The sequence below is a fragment of the Dermochelys coriacea genome, chromosome 7, assembly GCF_009764565.3.
Source record: "Dermochelys coriacea isolate rDerCor1 chromosome 7, rDerCor1.pri.v4, whole genome shotgun sequence".
Taxonomy (NCBI): domain Eukaryota; kingdom Metazoa; phylum Chordata; order Testudines; family Dermochelyidae; genus Dermochelys; species Dermochelys coriacea.
In genome coordinates this window covers 58,069,558-58,087,510 of record NC_050074.1, presented here as the reverse complement: position 1 = coordinate 58,087,510, position 17,953 = coordinate 58,069,558, and the positions used below count along the sequence as shown (strand labels likewise).

At 50.2% G+C, this 17,953-nt stretch overlaps 2 protein-coding genes across 5 annotated transcripts in view; one reads left to right on the top strand and one right to left on the bottom strand.

Annotated features, from left to right (window-relative positions):
- ZNF488 (zinc finger protein 488) overlaps positions 1 to 1,823 on the bottom strand; it is a 40,427-nt gene extending 38,604 nt beyond the window's left edge. For 2 of the 4 annotated variants that reach the window (XM_038410545.2, XM_038410546.2), the window contains exon 1: positions 1,579 to 1,775. The gene's annotated coding sequence lies outside the window, so the exon portion shown is untranslated. Of the gene's footprint in view, positions 1 to 1,578 lie in introns of all 4 variants that reach the window. The other 2 variants (XM_038410544.2, XM_038410547.2) reach the window with 2 other exon arrangements.
- Positions 1,824 to 11,855: 10,032 nt separating this feature from the next.
- ANTXRL (ANTXR like) overlaps positions 11,856 to 17,953 on the top strand; it is a 76,691-nt gene continuing 70,593 nt past the window's right edge. The window contains exon 1 of the mRNA XM_038411377.2: positions 11,856 to 12,362. Within this exon, the coding sequence (XP_038267305.1) occupies positions 12,106 to 12,362 (257 nt within the window). The 5' untranslated portion in view covers positions 11,856 to 12,105. The remainder of the gene's footprint in view (positions 12,363 to 17,953) is intronic.

Sequence of the window (17,953 nt, the reverse complement as noted above, 5' to 3'; positions counted from 1 at the left end):
TCCATTTTCTATCTATTTTCTCTTTATGATCCAGTTTTTTATTTGATTTAGTTGCACGCATAAATGACTGACCAAAAAAATCTCAATATTATTCTCACAGTCTTCATATTGCCTAGAGAAAAATCTCTCTCCCACTCTCGCCTTCTGTGGTACCAATTATCTTTATTAAATGGTGACAAAAGCTGTCAAGCATCATATTTAATAATTTTTGTGAAAAAAGACTGAACATAAGGGATATTTCCTGAGTGATAGCTCACATTCAAATACTGCATTAACTACAATTGTAACTGATTTTTTTTGGACAACTGAGCCCATAAGAAACAGCTTTAAATTCCCTCTATCAAATGTCTATTGACATGTTTCAAGCAGCACGTTTGATAACAGAAGACATTATTCAAATGTTTCAAACACCCATACTAGACTGTTTTCTACCAAGTAAACTCTTCCATGGAAGGACTGGCAGATTTAATGGGGTCTTTTAATTGACAAGGGAAATAGATTCTTATTTATTTGGACAGGAGATTTTTGCTAAATGGATTGAATCAGATTTAGAGGTCAATAGGAAGTATAGTTGACCTATGCCAAAGAAAGTTCACCAATATTAAATGGCAATTAGTCCCTAGATAAAAGTGTCTAAACCATGATCCTTTTGTGATAGTCGCCAGATAGTGTTTTGACGAGCTATTGTGGTTGTAAGGGTGACAAGGAAAAAAAAGGGGGAAATGATTACTTAAACGGCTCCCCTGGAAAACAGCCTATGGGGGGGGGGGGGAGAATGAGAGTTGGTTAAAGATTCATGGGGGGAGGGAGTTAAGACAGGGTGTTTTTGTGGGGTAACTTTCCCAAAGTGCCTTCTTTCTGCCCCTGCCAGAGGAGAGAGGAGATCTTGTTTGCACGGAGGGATGTGCTATAAAAAGAAACACGAAGCTCTGAAAAACACTCCCAAGCGTTAGGGAGGTAAGCTAATTTGATCGTCCTTCTCTGATCGTTTGCCCTGCTCCCCACAAGTCCCACACATCTGCCCCTGTTGAGATCTTATCTGAGGGGCAGCAAGTTCTCCCCCACCCCCATCACTTTCCTTGGCTTGGGTTAAACGGCAGTGCCAAGGAAAGGCCACGCGAAGGGAAAAGTCTGAGCCCCGGGGCGCTTCAGAAGAGCAGCTCTCTGGACCCCCCTCCGCCCCCCGCTCTGGGCAGGGAGGCCGGGCTCGTTCACACGCTGCCCACAGCCCTTTCCCAAGACCAGGGGCAGCCCCCCGCCGACGGGGCACCGCCAAACCCCTCCCGCGCCCGCAATGCGCGTCCCAGGTGCGAGGGGAGCGCGCCCTCGACTCCCCGCGGCCCAGCCGGGCTGCTGCCTCCCGCCCTGCCAGCCCCCCGTCCCGCGCCGGCGGCGGGTGCGGCCAGCCCCGGCCCAGAGCCATCCACCTTCCCAGCGAGCTGCCGGGGCCGCCGGCCGGCTGAGCAGCGGCTCCGCACCCGCCCATCCCCTGGGGCCCGGCCTGAGGGCGCGGGAAGGGACCCGGACCCCGCGGAGCCCGCCAGGCGCAGACACGCCCCGCCCCGCCCCCTCGCTTACCCGCTGCCGCTGCCGTTCCGAGGGGGAGCGGGCAGGCGAGGCGGCCCCTCAGCCGCGCATCCCCGGCGGCGGCCCCAGCCGGAGCGGGAAGCGCCTGGGGGAGCCCGGCCGGAGCGGGGGCTGCCGGGCGCGGGGCCAGAGCCAGCCTGCGGTGCCTGCCCCTCGCTCGCCCTGCGCCGGGCTGGCGGAACTCGGCGGCGTGACAGCCCCGGCCCCCGCGCCCGCCCTGCTCCCAGCCCCTCTCTCCCGCCCCCGCCCGCCTTGGACCCGCCCCCCCACGACACAGCTCCACCCACAAGTCCCCGGCCCCCCCGCGGCTCAGCCCTTTCCCCCTCCCTTCACCGCATCCGCCCCCTGCACACACAGCACAGCGCCCCCCCCCCCCGCACACACCCCACCTTCCCCCTTGTTCCCACCCTCCTTCCCCCAGCACATCGCCCACCCTCCCCCTGGTCCCCGCCTCCCGGGCACATCCCCCTCCCATCTCCATCCCCCCCCCCCCCATGCCGCATCCACAGGTCCCATCTCCTGCTTCCCTAAATCTCTTCCTCCCCCCATCTGTGGTTTCCATCTTCCCCTCTCCCTATGCTCCGTGTCTGCCGTGCTCCCAGCCCCGTCCCCTGCCGCGTTGCCCCCCATCCCCAAGACCCTGTGCTCCCCATCACCACCTGTGCCCCTCTCGTGCGCCCCATCTCCACTCCCACTCCCTCGCCCCCCGAATCCACTCTCACCCATCACAGCCCCTCCCCGCCTCAGTTGCCCCCCGGGCCGTCTCTGATTGTCTTTGCGCGGGAGGCGAGGTCCCTTCTACAGTCTCCGGACAGACACAGGATCATCGGGGCAGACAGATGCTTCCCAACGAGTGATCGCTGCAGTTGGTAGCTGGCACTATCATCGTCTCGAGGAGTTTGATGAGCAAGGAGGTCCTCCGAGTGCCCTCCTGGCCTGATCCTCCTGGAATCCCGGGACTTGCCCTCCCCAACACCACACCCCACTGGGACCCTCTGCCCCAGAAACACTCCTACGAGCTAGGGATTTCTCCCCCATACACCCCTCCCCAGGAACACGGCAGCCTTCTCACCAGAAATGCCTTCTCTCAGGTCACCCCTTCTTCTCCCCAGAGACATCCCATGGAGACCCACCTCTCCCCCCAGGAACTAACTCCCCTACCGGCCCCCCTTCTCCAAAGAAACTCTATCACAAGAGCCTGGGGGAATTCTGCACCACTGTGCATGCACAAAATTTATGTCCCTTGCAGATTTCTTTGCTTCCCTGCAGAAAAATGACTTTCTGAAACGGAACCAAAGGGAAACCACACGAGCAGTCATGTGACCCTTCCCAGCAGTATGTTTCGGGGCCCAGGGCAGCCCGAAAGAGGTAAATCACTATGATGCAGGAGGTGGGACTGGGGAAAACCCAGCTGGTGGCTCCTACCCTGCACCGTGCTCAGCTGCTAGTCCCGGCTGGGCTGGGGAGGATGGGACTTCCTGTTCCCTGGCATGACTTCTGGGGCTGTCAGACCCACCCCCAGATTTCTCCCCCAGCTGAAGGAAGCTCTGCAAACTCCCGCCCCCCTTCCTGCACCCATCGCTCCTCAACTGCAGGGGAAGGGATCCCTGTACAGGGAGCTGCTCCCACATCCACCCAACCCCTGTGCTTCCACACCCCCTCATACACAGACCCTCCCACCGAGCCCCACCCCCCTGCACTCAGACCCCCCCCCTCCGATGAGCCCCACTCACCCTGCACCTGGACCACCCCAGTGAGCCACCAGCACCTGGATCCCCACTCCACCAAGCCCCAACCAGCTGCATCTGGATCCTCCACTGAGCCCCCCACACCTATACCCCCTGCTGAGCTCTATCTCCCCCTCAGACCCCCCCACTGAGCCCCAACCACCTTCACTTGGACCCCCTGCAGAGTCCCATTACCATTGCATCCATAACCCTACAACAAGCCCCTGTGCATCCATATCCACCCCATCCCCCACTGAGCCACACATACCCAGATTGCCCCACACAGAACCCTCTCAACCCACACCTGGATCCCTCAACACTTGGTTCCTGCCTTGCTGAGCCTGCCTGCCCACACCTGGTGCAGCTGGAACAGAGGGGCAGGGCCTTGGGGTATTTCTGGGGCTGGCTCGGTCCTTGCGCTGTGTCAGGGTTGGGTGCAGCCTCACCGCTGAGTCCGTGTCCCGGGGAGGAGCTGCCCAGTGATCTCCCACCCTTGTGCAGCCAGTGGCCTGTGCTCCCCAGTGTCATGCTGGAGCCGCCACATGTATTTGACAAATAAAATTTGCAGAATTTCAAAATACTGTATGCAGATTTTATTTTATTTTCTTTTATTTTATTTTATTTTATTTTATTTCTTTGGTGCAGAATGCCCTCAGGAGTAGCCTTTATATATTCCAGGAGGCCAGCACAGCCAGCCTTCCAGAGCAGCCCTGGTCTGTGCTGTCACATCTCCCCTGGTGCCATTGCCCTTCCCAGTCCTGCCCTGGTCAGACTGGGTCCTAGGCACACACCTGTTCCTGATTCTGGAAAAGGTGCCAAGAGCTTAGTGGAACTCCTTGGTGAATCGGAATGCACTTCTGATGAGGAAATCTTTGTCTCACAAGACGAAATACAGTCATTTATGGCAATCAACAAGTCTTTTACAGCAATGGAGAACAGTATCGACAGCATCTGAAGGAGAAATTTAATAAATACTGCCGCTAAAATGATCACAAGAGGCCCATCTGTAGCGGTGGGTTGACAACGGCTGGAGCGAACTAAATAAAATACAATAGCTCTGTCTTTCACTGAAATCCTCAAGATGACTGCTCCGCCTTCTCTTTCAAAAACTTAATTTAGTGACTTATGGCAAAAATTTATCTTAAAATCAATGCGATTCTTTTTCTTTTCTTTTCTTTTCTTTTTTTTTTTTTTTTTTTTTTTGGTGGGGAGATTGGTGGAGGTGATTTTGTTAATTTCATCCCACTTTCTTCCAGTCTGCAGAAGATTAAGGGGGTTAGAAAGCAGGTGTTTATTAAATAGCTAACTCTGGTGAGATACTAGGCACTAGACACGCTGCTCAATTCCTCTGGGTGGGATTTGGAAAAGAGGTTTCCTTTGGGGGTTTCTTAAAAATGTCCTGTAAATCAGGCGCCGCAATCTCTGACTGAATGCTCTGATTTACAGGTCTATTCTAGGGACTGTGGCCACTTCGGGTCTGATGGTAAAAAATGTTTTACAATAAAATAATCTTTGCTTCTCAGGAGGCACTCGCAGGAAAGAAATTATGGATCTATTTGGGGTATCAAACGATTTCTGAAACAGCTGGTATGTAAAATAAAACCATCAGCTGTCTTGTCATGATCAAATACTCCCTAAATCTGGGCTAGCAACATTACTTTTGAAAGATGTCGTTCCGTATAAATGCCTTTAACGCCTGGTAGAAAATTCTTGTGAACATGTTGACAAATGAAATAACTCGGGTTATTTGATTAACGTCCATGTAATCTAAATATTGGCTTGTATTGAGAAAGGAAATGTCAGCTTTGTAATGTTTTTGAAAGGAGGGATTTTCGCAGCAATTCGAGAGTAATTTTATACCAACAAAACCTACACTAGGCGAACTATACTGAAGGAATTAAAGAGAGGATAGAGTAGGGATTTTAACTTTCTATAAAAATTCCCATCATGCAGAAAAGAACATAGATAATCTGGTAACGGGTCCAAACTTTGCATCCAGCTATTATTCCAGCGGCTCATCACCAATCAAGGGATAGGTTTATCGGATGCTGGAGCCTTTTAATCTCTCTTTGGACACGTTTTCTGAATTTGGATGTATGTGGCAGATAAATGAGATCGGCAATTTCCCATTGCCGGAGCTGTTTGTTTATATTTCGCAAATTGCACGCAAATAGGTTAATAATATACAGGGAACGCATTAAAAAAAACCCGCCCTTTGCATTAGGGCGCGTGAACCATTACAAGAAAATGTGCTAAGATTATTTGTATCGATTCTCTGATGGAAACAGGATCTAGAGAGGTTAGTGTCCTATCAGCTGATGGGACTGGATGCAGTTGATTTGGTTTTATTTTGAGCAATGCATGAGCAAATGAACATAGGCGTTCTTGTCATTTTCAATCGTGCAGCTCCCACCCCACTCCCTGTCCCCTCCCGCCCCTGCTACCCCCCCCCCTCGCCGCGCGCCCAGTTTGATTAGACAAAAGGTTAGACGACATCTCACCTACCCACCAGTCAGAGGAGTTGTCAAGTTTGCACAGGGCATGAAGCAATTAACTGGTCATCTCTCTACGCTGATGCTGATTTTATACTCAGAAGGTGAACCCTGGAAATATCAAAATGTGAAACAAAAATATAGCTCTGTAGAGCTGGAGTGGAGCAAGAATTAAGTCAAAATCTCCCCTAACCACTGTGCTGTGCCCTGGCACACATTGGTATTTAAAGTATGAAGAAATCATTACCGAGTAGTTCTGTAATATCTGGACACCGCAAAGGGGGGTGGGGGGTGGGGTAACAGACTTTTAATTCAGAATGTTCTTGATTCTCAGCTCAATAATTATAATTGCATGATTATTATACTATCCCCAATTTTAGACAGGCCTTCAAGTGTGCCCCACTGATGTGCTACAGGGCCCCAACGGACATTAATAGATAGTCGCTGGGGTGTTCTGTTTATCGTCTCTCTGCACGTGTACCCCGTGTATATACAGGAGCAACGCAATCGATTGTTTATGAGGGATCCGGAATGAAAAAGTGATACCCTGCAGAACGGGTAAGAAACATGGTGAATGTGCACTTAATGTCCACTTAAATGTCAAAAGATACGCGATGCATACTCTAGTTTATTCCAGGTTGAAAAGCACGGTGTGGGGTAATTATACCTGCAACATTGACAGGAACCAGATCTTTGTCGCGCACCAAAGGGATCCGAAGCGATGCGCATTTGGCTTTGATTTTAAAAGGCAATTTACTGGATGGATTTCAATGCATGTAAAGGGGTGGAAATCTGTTTCTTATCTGCGCTTGGCACATTTGCGCCTCGGACACGTCTGCAGCAGCCCGGGAAAGAGACATTTCCCCTGGAAAGGACGCCTAGTGGGAGGGGATTCTTACTGCCCTGAAGTCACTTGTTCATTTTGTGTGTGTGTCAACATATAGGATGTGGGTTGCTTTTATTTCCATCTCCATGATCTAAGTTAACCATTGGGGCTGAAATGGCCAGGGCAGAAAAAGTGGTTAACACACGCAGTGCATTCAACTTCCGACGGGCATGGTTTATACCGAGCAAATTGTCTGCTAAAACCGTTTGATCCTCTTTCTTGTTGACCCGCCTACAGCCGGGGCGGTCTGATTTTCTGAACTGGGTCCAGTGAGGAAACGTGAAACGAAATCGGAGCCGGTTTGCTTGTAGCTTTAACGTTGGCTCAAGATTTTCTAGCAGTAACTTACTCAGCAGAGAGGGGAGGTGGGCGTCTCCGCCCAGATGTGAGTGTGATTGCCTATCCGCGAACACGTGAATGTGTGTGCTTGTGTTACAGGTGTGTGTGTGTGTGTGTAAGCGGAAAGAAGGTGTGTATGTGAAGGCTGTGTGTGTCTGTGTATATGGGGAGGGCTGCAAGTCTGTGTGGGAGGGCTGTGTGTGTATTTGTGTGTGTAGGCAGAAAGGCTGAGTGTAGGTGTGAGGTCTGTCAGTGTGTGTGTGTTGGTGGGGGTGTGTAGGTGGAAGAGCTGTGAGTGGAGGTGAGTGTGTGTAGATAGGAGAGCTATGTGTGTATTTTGTGTGTGTAGGCAGAAAGGCTGTGTGTATGTGTAGGTGTGAGGACTGTCTCTCTGTGTGTAGGTGGGAGGGCCCTGTGTGTATTTTTGTATGTGTTGGTGGGAGAGCTGTGTGTGTGAGAAGGCTGTGTGTACCTGGGGAGGGCTGTGTGCGTATTTGGGGAGGTGTAGGTGGGAGGGCTATGGCTGCGTGTATAGGGGGAGGCTTGTGTGTGTATTTTTGTGTGTGTTGATAGGAGGGTTGTGTGTATATTTTCGTGTGTGTAGGTGGATGGGTATAGGTGGGAGGGCTGTGTATTTTGCATTTGTTGCTGGGATGGCTGTGTGTGTGAGAAGGCTGTGTGTACCTGGGGAGGGCTGTGTGTGTATTTGGGGGGGTGTAAGTGGGAGGGCTGTGTGGGGGCATTGGTGTGAGGGGGTTGTGTAGGTACAGTTGTGTGTGTGTGGGGGGGGGGTGTAACAGAGCCGGGGGCGCTACGTTCCCGAGCCCCAGCTTGTATCTGGGCAGGGAAGTGACTTGCTGGCCGCGTCTCCCAGCTTGGCCGGGCTGCGGCTGTTGGCGAAGGGATCCGGCGCCCGCCGCCTTAGCTCGCTCCCTCTCTGCCCCGCCCGGCCGGGCCGTGCCGGACCGCGCCAGCCCGCCGGGAAGCTGGGGAGAGGCTGTAGCCGGCACGGAACTAGTGCGGCGGAGCCCCTGGACCCGCCGGCAGTGGGCGGGTGGCGCGGCCTGGGTCAGGCTAGGCCGGTGCTATGTGAACACACACACAGCTACAACCTATATACAGACACACAACACTCACAACACATGAACGGCAAGATATGCACAGAGTCCTGCACTCACACAACACACACTCCTGCACATAACACCCCCAAATGCAGACACAGTCACACAGCACACACAACACAGAGAGAGTCCTGCACACACACAACACAACCTCCTGCACATGCACACGGTACACACAACACGGTACACACAACACATGCCTGCACACACCACACATACACAAAGCCCACCCCTACACTACATCTACACACCCTTCCAAATACAGACAGAGACACAACACACACTCCTACGCACACCATACACAACACTCCTGCATGCACACCCCACATACACACACAACACACACACACAGCACACATCCCTATACATACACACAAATATACACACACACTCCTGCACACACACACAACACACACTCCCACATGGTCACACCAAACACCTTCTGCTTCCTATCCATAGGCACAGTCAGCCGCAGATATACATACTCTCTTGCACCCACGCATCTCACACAGAAATACACACAATGGTGCATAGAGGCAGCAGTCATAGGTACACAAACACAGCACATCCATACACATTCACATACCACAGACATACACACAGGTTCATATATTCACTGGCAAATCTGCCCCCAACACACACACATATACACGTGGACGGCACATTGAGACAGCGAGCAACAACGTAGAGGGAACCCGCCCTGCTTAGCTTCCCTATAGCAGTGGTTTTTGACCTGTGGTCTACATGGACCCCTGGGGGTCCACAGACTATGTCTAAGATTTCCAAAGTGGTCCACACCTCCATTCGAAATTTGTTAAGGGTCTGCAAATGAAAAAAGTTTGAAAACCCACTAGATCAGAGGAATCTTTACCTTGGAGCCCACAGGATTGGAGGTGGGAGGACCAGACTGCCCTTCTTATAGTTTCAGCACCAAAGAGGCAAGCATCAAGGGATCAGGCTACAACTGAGAGGGATTTAATTCCCACCCGAACGCACACTTCAGCTCAGAACTTGGCCTCTGGCGCTATCTGTTGTGCGACCCCGGACAGGAAATGCTAATGTGACACTGTGAAAGGGTTGCTTTGGAACTTAAGAAAGGCCATACTGGGTCAGACCAATCCTCTAGCTAGACCACTATCCTGTCTTCTGACACTGGTCAATGCCAGGTGCCCCAGAGGGAATGAACAGAAGAGATGATCATCAAGTGATCCATCCCCTGTTGCCCATTCCCTGTTTCTGGCAAAAAGAGGCTAGGGACACCATCCCTGCCAATCCTGGCTAATAGCTATTGATGGACCTATCCTCCATGAATTTATCTAGTTCTTTTTTGAACCCTGTTATAGTCTTGGTCTTCACAACATCCTCTGGCAAGGAGTTCCACAGGTTGACTGAATGTTGTGTGGAGAAATACTTCCTTTTGTTTATTTTAAACCTGCTGCCTATTAATTTCATTGTGTTATGAGAAGGAGTAAATAACACTTCATGATTTACTTTCTCCACACCAGTCATGCTTTTATCGACCTCTATCATATCCCCCTTAGTCGTCTCTTTTCCAAGCGGAAAAGTCCCAGTTTTATTAATCTCTCCTCATATAGAAGCTGTTCCGTACCCCTGATCATTTTTGTTACCTTTTTCTGTACTTTTTCCGATTCTAATATGTCTTTTTTGAGATGGAGCGACCAGATCTGCACACAGTATTCAAGATGTGGGCATACCATGGATTTATATAGAGGCAACATGCTATTTTCTGTTTTATTATCTATCCTTTAATGATTTTCAACATTCTGTTCGCTTTTTTGACTGCCACTGCAGGTTGAGTGGATGTTTTCAGAGAACTGTCCACAATGACTCCAAGATCTCTTTCTGGAGTGGTAACAGCTAATTTAGACCCCATCACTTTATATGTACGGGATTATGTTTTCCAAGGTGCATTACTTTGCATTTATCAACACGGAATGTCATCTGCCATTTTGTTGTCCAGTCACCCAGTTTTGTGAGATCCCTTTGGAACTCCCCAACGTCTGTCTGGGACTTAACTAGCTTGAGTAGTTTTCTATCATCTGCAAATTTTGCCACTTCACTGTTTACCCCTTTTTCCAGATCCAGACTCCTCTTTGTCACTGAGAGCAGAGAAACAACCAGACCCCCTCCCGGTCCTCAGAAAGAACTTTGCTCTCCGCAGCGGGAGCGATCTCTCTTGGGGTTGTGATGAGAGGCAGGTTAGGAGTCTTTGGGACAATATAATTGCAGCAATTTGTCTTCCAACCCCCATGATCGCTCTGGATTCACTCTCTGACAATGAGCCTTCCCCACAAAGAAAGAGCAATGTCCGTTTCCAACTCTCTCATCCAAAGTGACTCTACTCGCATCCTTCCCTGTGGTTCTAGGCATTAACCGGGTCATATAATCACAGGCCCTTCTCAGGAACTGTGACTGGTGGGGGATTGGGGGAGAGTTAGTTCCCTGCTTGGAGATGAGCGGCTGGAAACTGCTAATTATTCAGATTTCATATGCAGCATGCAGATGAATGCGGGCTTTGGCCAGTGCTTTAAGGGGAATATTTTTGTGGGGGAGGTCCAGGCTGTGTGTTGTGTGGAGAAATCTTAATTCAGTGACTTATTTTAATCGTGCCTACACTGTCCATCCACCCACGTATATAACACCCACAATACCTACGTCTTTCGGTGTGTGTTCTTTTTTAGCATTAGAAGAAAACATTTAAGCGTGGGGTGGCATTAGGGGGAGAAAGCGGCAACCTGTACTGCAGCAACGGGGCCTTTTCCTTTGCACGCGGATGGAAAAGGCCTGTGGCAGGGGCAAGGTGGATTGATAACAGCGGTTGAAAGAGGCACCGATTCGTTATGTTTCGGAAATTGCGCGGCTGCCTCCCGGACGTAAAATGTTCCCCCTCATCCTCCTCCCTGGGACTTCTTTCCCCGACTGCAAATCGCGAGGCACCGAGGGTAATGAGCGGCTAGGGAGCTGACGAGTGTACTGTGATTGAGCAGGGGCATTTGGGCGACTCATCGATCTGCGGGCCAGCTGGCTTGTTTGAAAAGGGGCGCTTTAAAAACAATCGCTAGCTCGGTAGGAGCCCGAACTGTTTTCACGACACCGGTGAGGGTGGCACCGGCGTTGATGAAATCGATTCCCCTTTAAACAAAAGGGCAGCAGCTGAATAAACATCCGCGAAGCCAACAGCCTCTCTGCACGACCCGTTCCCAGTGCTGGGGGCCAGACAGATCGCTACAGTTCGTGTGCCTGCGGTCTAGACACATCGCTGCCATTCTTCCTCCTCGCCCTTTACCTGTTGCATGATCTGAGCCCCGGCCGTGCCCATATGACAGACACTCAACAAATAGCAAAGCGGTGACCGCTCCTAGTTGCTTTAGGGTCCCTAAACACAGAGCATGGTTGTAAAACCAGCTGCCTCCGACGGGAAGGGGGAAGCTGCAACAAGCCTAGAGGGAGAGACTTCTAGATTTGCCAGCAAACGAATCCAGAGCTGACTCTCAGGGCGGGAGACGAGGCTGACCCGAGCTGTACCCTGGGCATAGCTCTGGTGTTTGGGGGTGGGTGTGTGTGTGTGTGTGTTGGAGGATGGGGTAGGGGGCATCTCTTGCTAGTTTGCAGCCGTGCTCTCCTTTCCCCGCTCTGGAGCCCGGAACAGGAAAGTCCCAGCTCCGCTTCCCCACCATAAGATCCTGTCTCCCCCTCCCTACGAATCTGTTCGCTCCCTATGGGAGGAGGCACGCAGGAAATCGGGGCTGAGTTGCTACTCTAGCAACCAAGCCCAGCCTGTTAGCGCGGGGCAGGGGGATGGGGCTTTAGGTACCGTCTGTCCGGACTCGGATCCAAACCCCGCTTCCACGCAAACATCTCCCCCACCCCCAGCAGCAGCTCTGCCCTTGCATGGACCAGTGGGGTGGGGGAGCCGAGATCTGGTTCTGCGCATGTTTGAGAGGAGATCGGAAACTTTTCCTTCGCTTCTGGACAGAGGCCGAGGGCTGCGGGGCGGGGGAGAGGGGCAGAGACTGAGGCAGAAAATGGCGAGTCGTGGGAGTTGCGTGGAGAAAGCGGCTTTCCTCTGCGCCTTCCTGCTGGCCACTTGCAGCCTGGCGTCCTGCGCCCAAGCAGAGCCGGAGGAGACAGGGCGAGACGACCAGCGCGCCTGTCACGGGGCCTTCGATCTCTACTTCGTCCTGGATAAGTAAGCGACAGTCCCATTTAAAAGCGGTTATTCACCCTTCACTGCCTTTGCGCTGCCGCTGCAGCGGGGATCTTTGCTGCTCTCTGGGCGGATCGCCGGCCTCCCACGCTGCCCGCGCCTTCTACACAAAGGGAGCCCTGTGCAAAGCAAAGGCACCCCCCAGCCAGGGAAGCTACAGGTCACACGCAGGGGGGCACAGGGCTTTTGCAGCGCCTCGGTGGCCCAGCAAAGGCAGCCATGCTCGGGAGAGCCCGGGAATGCCGCTAATGCGCGGTTAGTAGCGCCTACTGCGCGTCTTGCCTTATCTCTGGGCTGTTCAAGGATTTGGTGGGCTCTAGGCTGTAACCCGTTGCATTTGCTTAGTTCTAGGCTTAGATCCAAAGAGTTTGCTTAGTTCTAGGCTATCACCCATGGCATTTGGTTAATTCCAGGATAGCCTGTGTAACCTGGTTAATTTTAAGAATCCAACAGTTGTTTGTCCCCATTGTTTACCGGCATGGTTTAAGGTATTTTAAAACGTGCTAGCTGGTCATGGTTAATATCTGGGGGGTTGTTCACACTAGTGTGTAAAATAAGTTAGTTAAAACATGTTGGATAACACATTTTTAGACACTATCTGTTATCCTAGTTTAAACATCACCTAAGGTATGTCTACACTGGAATTTGTAGATATGTTTTTAACACGTGGTACTCAAGTCAACTGTAAATTCTAGTGTAGACACTACACAAGTATTAGAGGACATGGGTGCTCATTCCTAGTTGTGTTTAACTCTAGCAAGCGGCCTAGGGTTTAACATGACAAGCAAGAAATGTTTGTGGCTCGTCTACAGTAGAATTTACAATTGTGCTAGTCAAGATGCTTTAGTTAGCACATGTTAAAACATGATTAAAGATTGGAGCTTTTTTTCAATGTGCATCTGACCAGGTGATGGCTCACTCTCTCTCTCTCTCTCTCTCTCTCTGTGTCTAGCAGGGGAATTGTTCACTCTGTCAGGCCTTCTGCTGAGCTTTGGGCCAAAAAGCACCTTCTCAAAAAAAGATGGTGACTTTGTTTTGCTCTGAAAGCAAAAGGATGCAAAGACTTCCTAAGGCAGTTGTTGCTGTTGTTGTTGCTTTGTTGTTTTGTAGCAACATGCATCACAAAATACTCTACTTCCTACTAAGGTTTATTACAGGGCTTTCTGACTCCAGCATCAAATGCACTCCTAGCAAGATTTTGAATTGTTATTATCAATGTTGTCATGCTGTTCTCCAGCACGTAATAAAAAAACTTTCAGTTAAAATGCATATTGGTGTTTGAGATTGGGGTACTCTCTATGGCAGGATATGGGATGTGTATAACTTTATACAATGTAATTTCCTTGTCTTAAAATGTCATTGGTATATGCCTAGTCAAATCTAATGCTTTAGATACTGGTTAAGATACTTTCAAACCTATACATTGAAATTGTGTTGTAACTTGATCCCCTGACTTGATTGTGACAGTGGTATAGATGATCTATGTGTAGCGTCCAATCCTGCCACCATTAAAGTCAATAGCAAAACTCCCATCCACTTCAATCATAGCAAGATCAGGCCTTGAAAGTCTGCAAGAGAATAAAAGCCAAACTGTTTGGAATGAAAAAATGCAAAAGAGGTAATTTGGCCATTTAAGTTGAAAGAGTTTCTTGTGGTTTTAAGGTCTGAACTTGCTCCCACTGAAACCAATGGTGAAATTCCTGTTGGCCTTTTGGGAGTAGGACTGTTACAATCTGCAAGGATTATGTGAAAGCACCACAGTCTATGGGCTATGTGCTGCCCTTGCGCTGTAGCAGAATGTCCAGGGATGTTGGTGGGAGCTGTGCGTACAAACTGAAGTTGTATTTGGCCCTTACTGCTTTTCTATGAGACTGGTGGTATGGCAGCAAGGGGGTTTCTGAGGACAGATCTCATGGATGGATGGACTCTGGCTCTTGGAACAGTTTAGCCAGATGGAGCCAGATAATAACTAAGAGTTGACAGGGTGGGGGGTATCACTGAGTGTTGGAAGGGAGGATGGCCAATCAGAGGGGGATGGGTGAAACTGAGACTGTAACATTCACATTTTTGGAATCATATTTATTCAGATGTGAATTGAGGATTGTTTCTGGTTCCATCTTCTAATGGAATAACCCCCAGCAACAGACAGTGCTAGACATTGTGGTGCCAAGTGGTGCCATCACATCCTATACAGCACATTGTGGATTGCCTTCCTCCATTGTGCCTGGCCAGTTCAGAATTAGAAACATTCAGCCTTAATTAGATGGATAACAATGGGGTTGAAATGTTGCCATTAAGAAATGTCCCGGCTTGAGTCCTATGGCCCTGTGAGGCCCTCTCTGAATGAATGTCTTAGAAGTCAGCCTGGGTGAACCAGAATGACTTTGTCCTCTCTTAATGACAGGTTTCAGAGTAGCAGCCGTGTTAGTCTGTATTCGCAAAAAGAAAAGGAATACTTCTGGCACCTTAGAGACTAACACATTTATTTGAGCATAAGCTTTCGTGAGCTAGTGAGCTGTAGCTCACAAAAGCTTATGCTCAAATAAATTTGTTAGTCTCTAAGGTGCCACAAGTACTCCTTTTCTTTTCGTCCTCTCTGTTGGTTTGCTCCCTTATGGGAAGATGTTATCTCACATCAAAAGCAGGCAGACTGAAGGAATACAACACGTTTCTTCCCTTATTGGTGCAGGCACTGTACATTACTGCAATGGCTTTGTCAGGGCATGATTTTCTTTTTCATCTCACCAGCTGGCGTCTGCAGGGATCAAATGCTCAAGACATCAGCTGGCAGAGGGGAAAAGATCATGCACTGGTGAAGTTATTGGTATAATATATGGTGCCAATTAGAAAGAGAAACTTGCTGAGTTTGTGCAGTTTTTCCTCCTTCTGATGTAGATTACGTCTTCCTGTATTAACTCTATGGAATAGGCAGCTTCAGAGCAAAGAGACTGAACTGTGGGTATGTGAAGGCTTGATATGGGAAAAAAGCAAAGACCTATCTCAGACCTCCTAGATGGTGTCATACCACACAAAGCAGAAGGTCAGGGCAAAGCTCTTATCCCTGCAGACAAACCTCTTGAAGCTACCACAGGTAGATACAGTCTGCCCTCTGGGTTCTATATTCTTACCATGGTATGTTGTGCTGGAACAGCATTAGCCTGTGTTGGTTCTTGGAGGGGACACCTTCAAGTTACGGACAGTGGTGCTGGTGATTCAGAAGGTAGGGCTCTTCTGGTTCAGACTGATGCTAGGGGGAACGTCGTAAGGGTAGGGCTCTTAAGTCCAGTGTGCTGGTTACAGGGGGTTAGGGGACTCAGAAATCAGAGGGCTGATCTCCAATTGCACTGATGTTTATATAGTAATGCCTTGGTTTTCAGAGACGCTGAGTACCCACAGTTCCTGCTGTAGGCCACGGAAGCTGTGTGTGCTCAGGAGTTGACACTGGACTGGTGCTTAGGTTCTGCTGAACCCATTGCCACAGGTCCCTCAAGTTTACAAATTCACAGCTTCTTGGGGTAGGCTGCATAAGAATCCAGCTGCCTGTCTCTGCGCTGCACCCTCTGCTCAGGGGTTTGGTCACTTGACTCTGTTCAGATCACATGGTGACATCCTTATGCTGTGTTATTCCCCTCTCCTCTGCTATGTTGTTGCTGTTGACATCCAGCTCTTGTTTGCCACTGTGTCGAAATGCACTTGCAAAAAAACAACTGACCTATAGTGTTTTCTAATTATAGCGGCGCCTGATAGCATCACTATAATTGTCTATCAGTGCAGCAATTATAAGTCCTTAATTTAAAGGGGTTTCTAACTCTGCCATGAACATCTGCTCCTGGCTAGTGCTTGACATGACAGGTCTGAGCCACATAGCTATGTGTATTTTTATTTACTGAATGTGAAGAAATCCTTTTGCTTATTTTTGAACTATGCGGCTGGAGAAAGAAGGAACTGGAGATTTTTTGATATATTTTTGCATTTCTCTAATTGGGGCATTTCACAAAGATAATTTATATTTTAAGCAAAATTGAGTGGGGCAGACTTGGGGGTTTCAGACTTCTGTTTATCCACAGGACAGACAACGGCTGTGCAAGTTTCCCCCACAGTGTTCTTGCCAGTGTGCATCAACCCTGCTCTGGAAATGCACTTTCAACAAGGAGACCAATTATCCTCTGGGGAAGTGGATTAAGACTCATTGCATCCAGGCCACACAGTCATCAGATGGGAAGGTCTTTCTGTAACTATTGCCCTTGGTCAGTTTTGGACTGATGACCTAAAAGTTGCTGCAAGTTATTGCCAGTCTCCAGAGTCACCCAGTCCCTACACACTGTGTGCTTTATTTTCAAAAGCCCAGGTTGGCAAGGACATTGTATGTGCCAGGAAAGCCAAGAAAACCATTGTTTTGTTTCAAACGTTCTGAGTGAATGTAGTACTCACAAAAATGATGGACTACAGGCACTGGCTAGAGCAGGGGTGGGCAAACTTTTTGGCCTGAGGGCCACATCGGGTTTCCAAAGTTGTATGGAGGGCCAGTTAGGGGAGGCTGTGTCTCCCCAAACTGCCTGGGGTGGCCCAGTCCCCACCTCCCATCCGACCCCCCCCGCTTCTCGCCTCCTGAAGGCCCCCCCTGGACTCCTCCCCCATCCATTGCTCCCTGCCCTCTGACCACCCCTGGATCACCCACCCCTGACTGCCCCCTGCCACCCCATCCAACCCCCCCTCCCATTCCTGACTGCCCCTCTGGGACCCCTGCCCCAGCCAACCCCCCTGTTCCCCGCCCTCTGACAGCCCTGACCCCTAGCCACACCCCCACCCCCTGATCACACTCCCAAACTCCCCTGCCCTCTATCCAACCCCCCCTGCTCCCTGCCCCCTTACCGCACCACCCAGAGCACCAGGTCAGGCCACGGCTCTGCAACTGTGCTGCCCAGCTGCCCAGAGCGTTGTGCCGGCGGTGTGGCATACTGAAGCTGCGGGGGTGGGGGGACAGCGGGGGAGGGGCCAGGGGCTAGCCTACCCAGCCAGGAGCTCAGGGGCCGAGCAGGAGGGTCCCGCGGGCTGTAGTTTGCCCACCTCTGGGCTAGAGCAAATAGGAGCTATGCAGGTTTCCACCCCCAATCCTCTCTATGAATCTTTGCCCATCTTGCAACATTCCCACTGCTCTGGTCCAAGGACTTGACTTCAGCGCAGGGTATTGATCTGTCTCCAGTGCTTCTCCAGCATCTCTCTGCAGGGGCTCTCTGCACGGACTGCTGTTCTGTGTACTGCTTGTGTGCACTGAATCAGAGGGAAACCCATTAGATTTAGGTCAAAAATGTTTAAAAATGGATGGCTAAATCCAGGCTTGGACACCTAGGAAAGTGGCTAATGGGAGATGCTGGGCTCAGCACATTTGAAAATCACACCACTATTTTAGGTCCTACACTATGGACTCAGTCACCTAACGTTAGCCTCTGGTTTTGAAAATCTTAGTCTCATTTCGCTCATGGCCTATGTCAAGATGGGATCAACCTATCTAGAAGCCCAAACATTAATATGCTATACTGCCTAACCCTAATTCATCAGCACATCTGGGATCT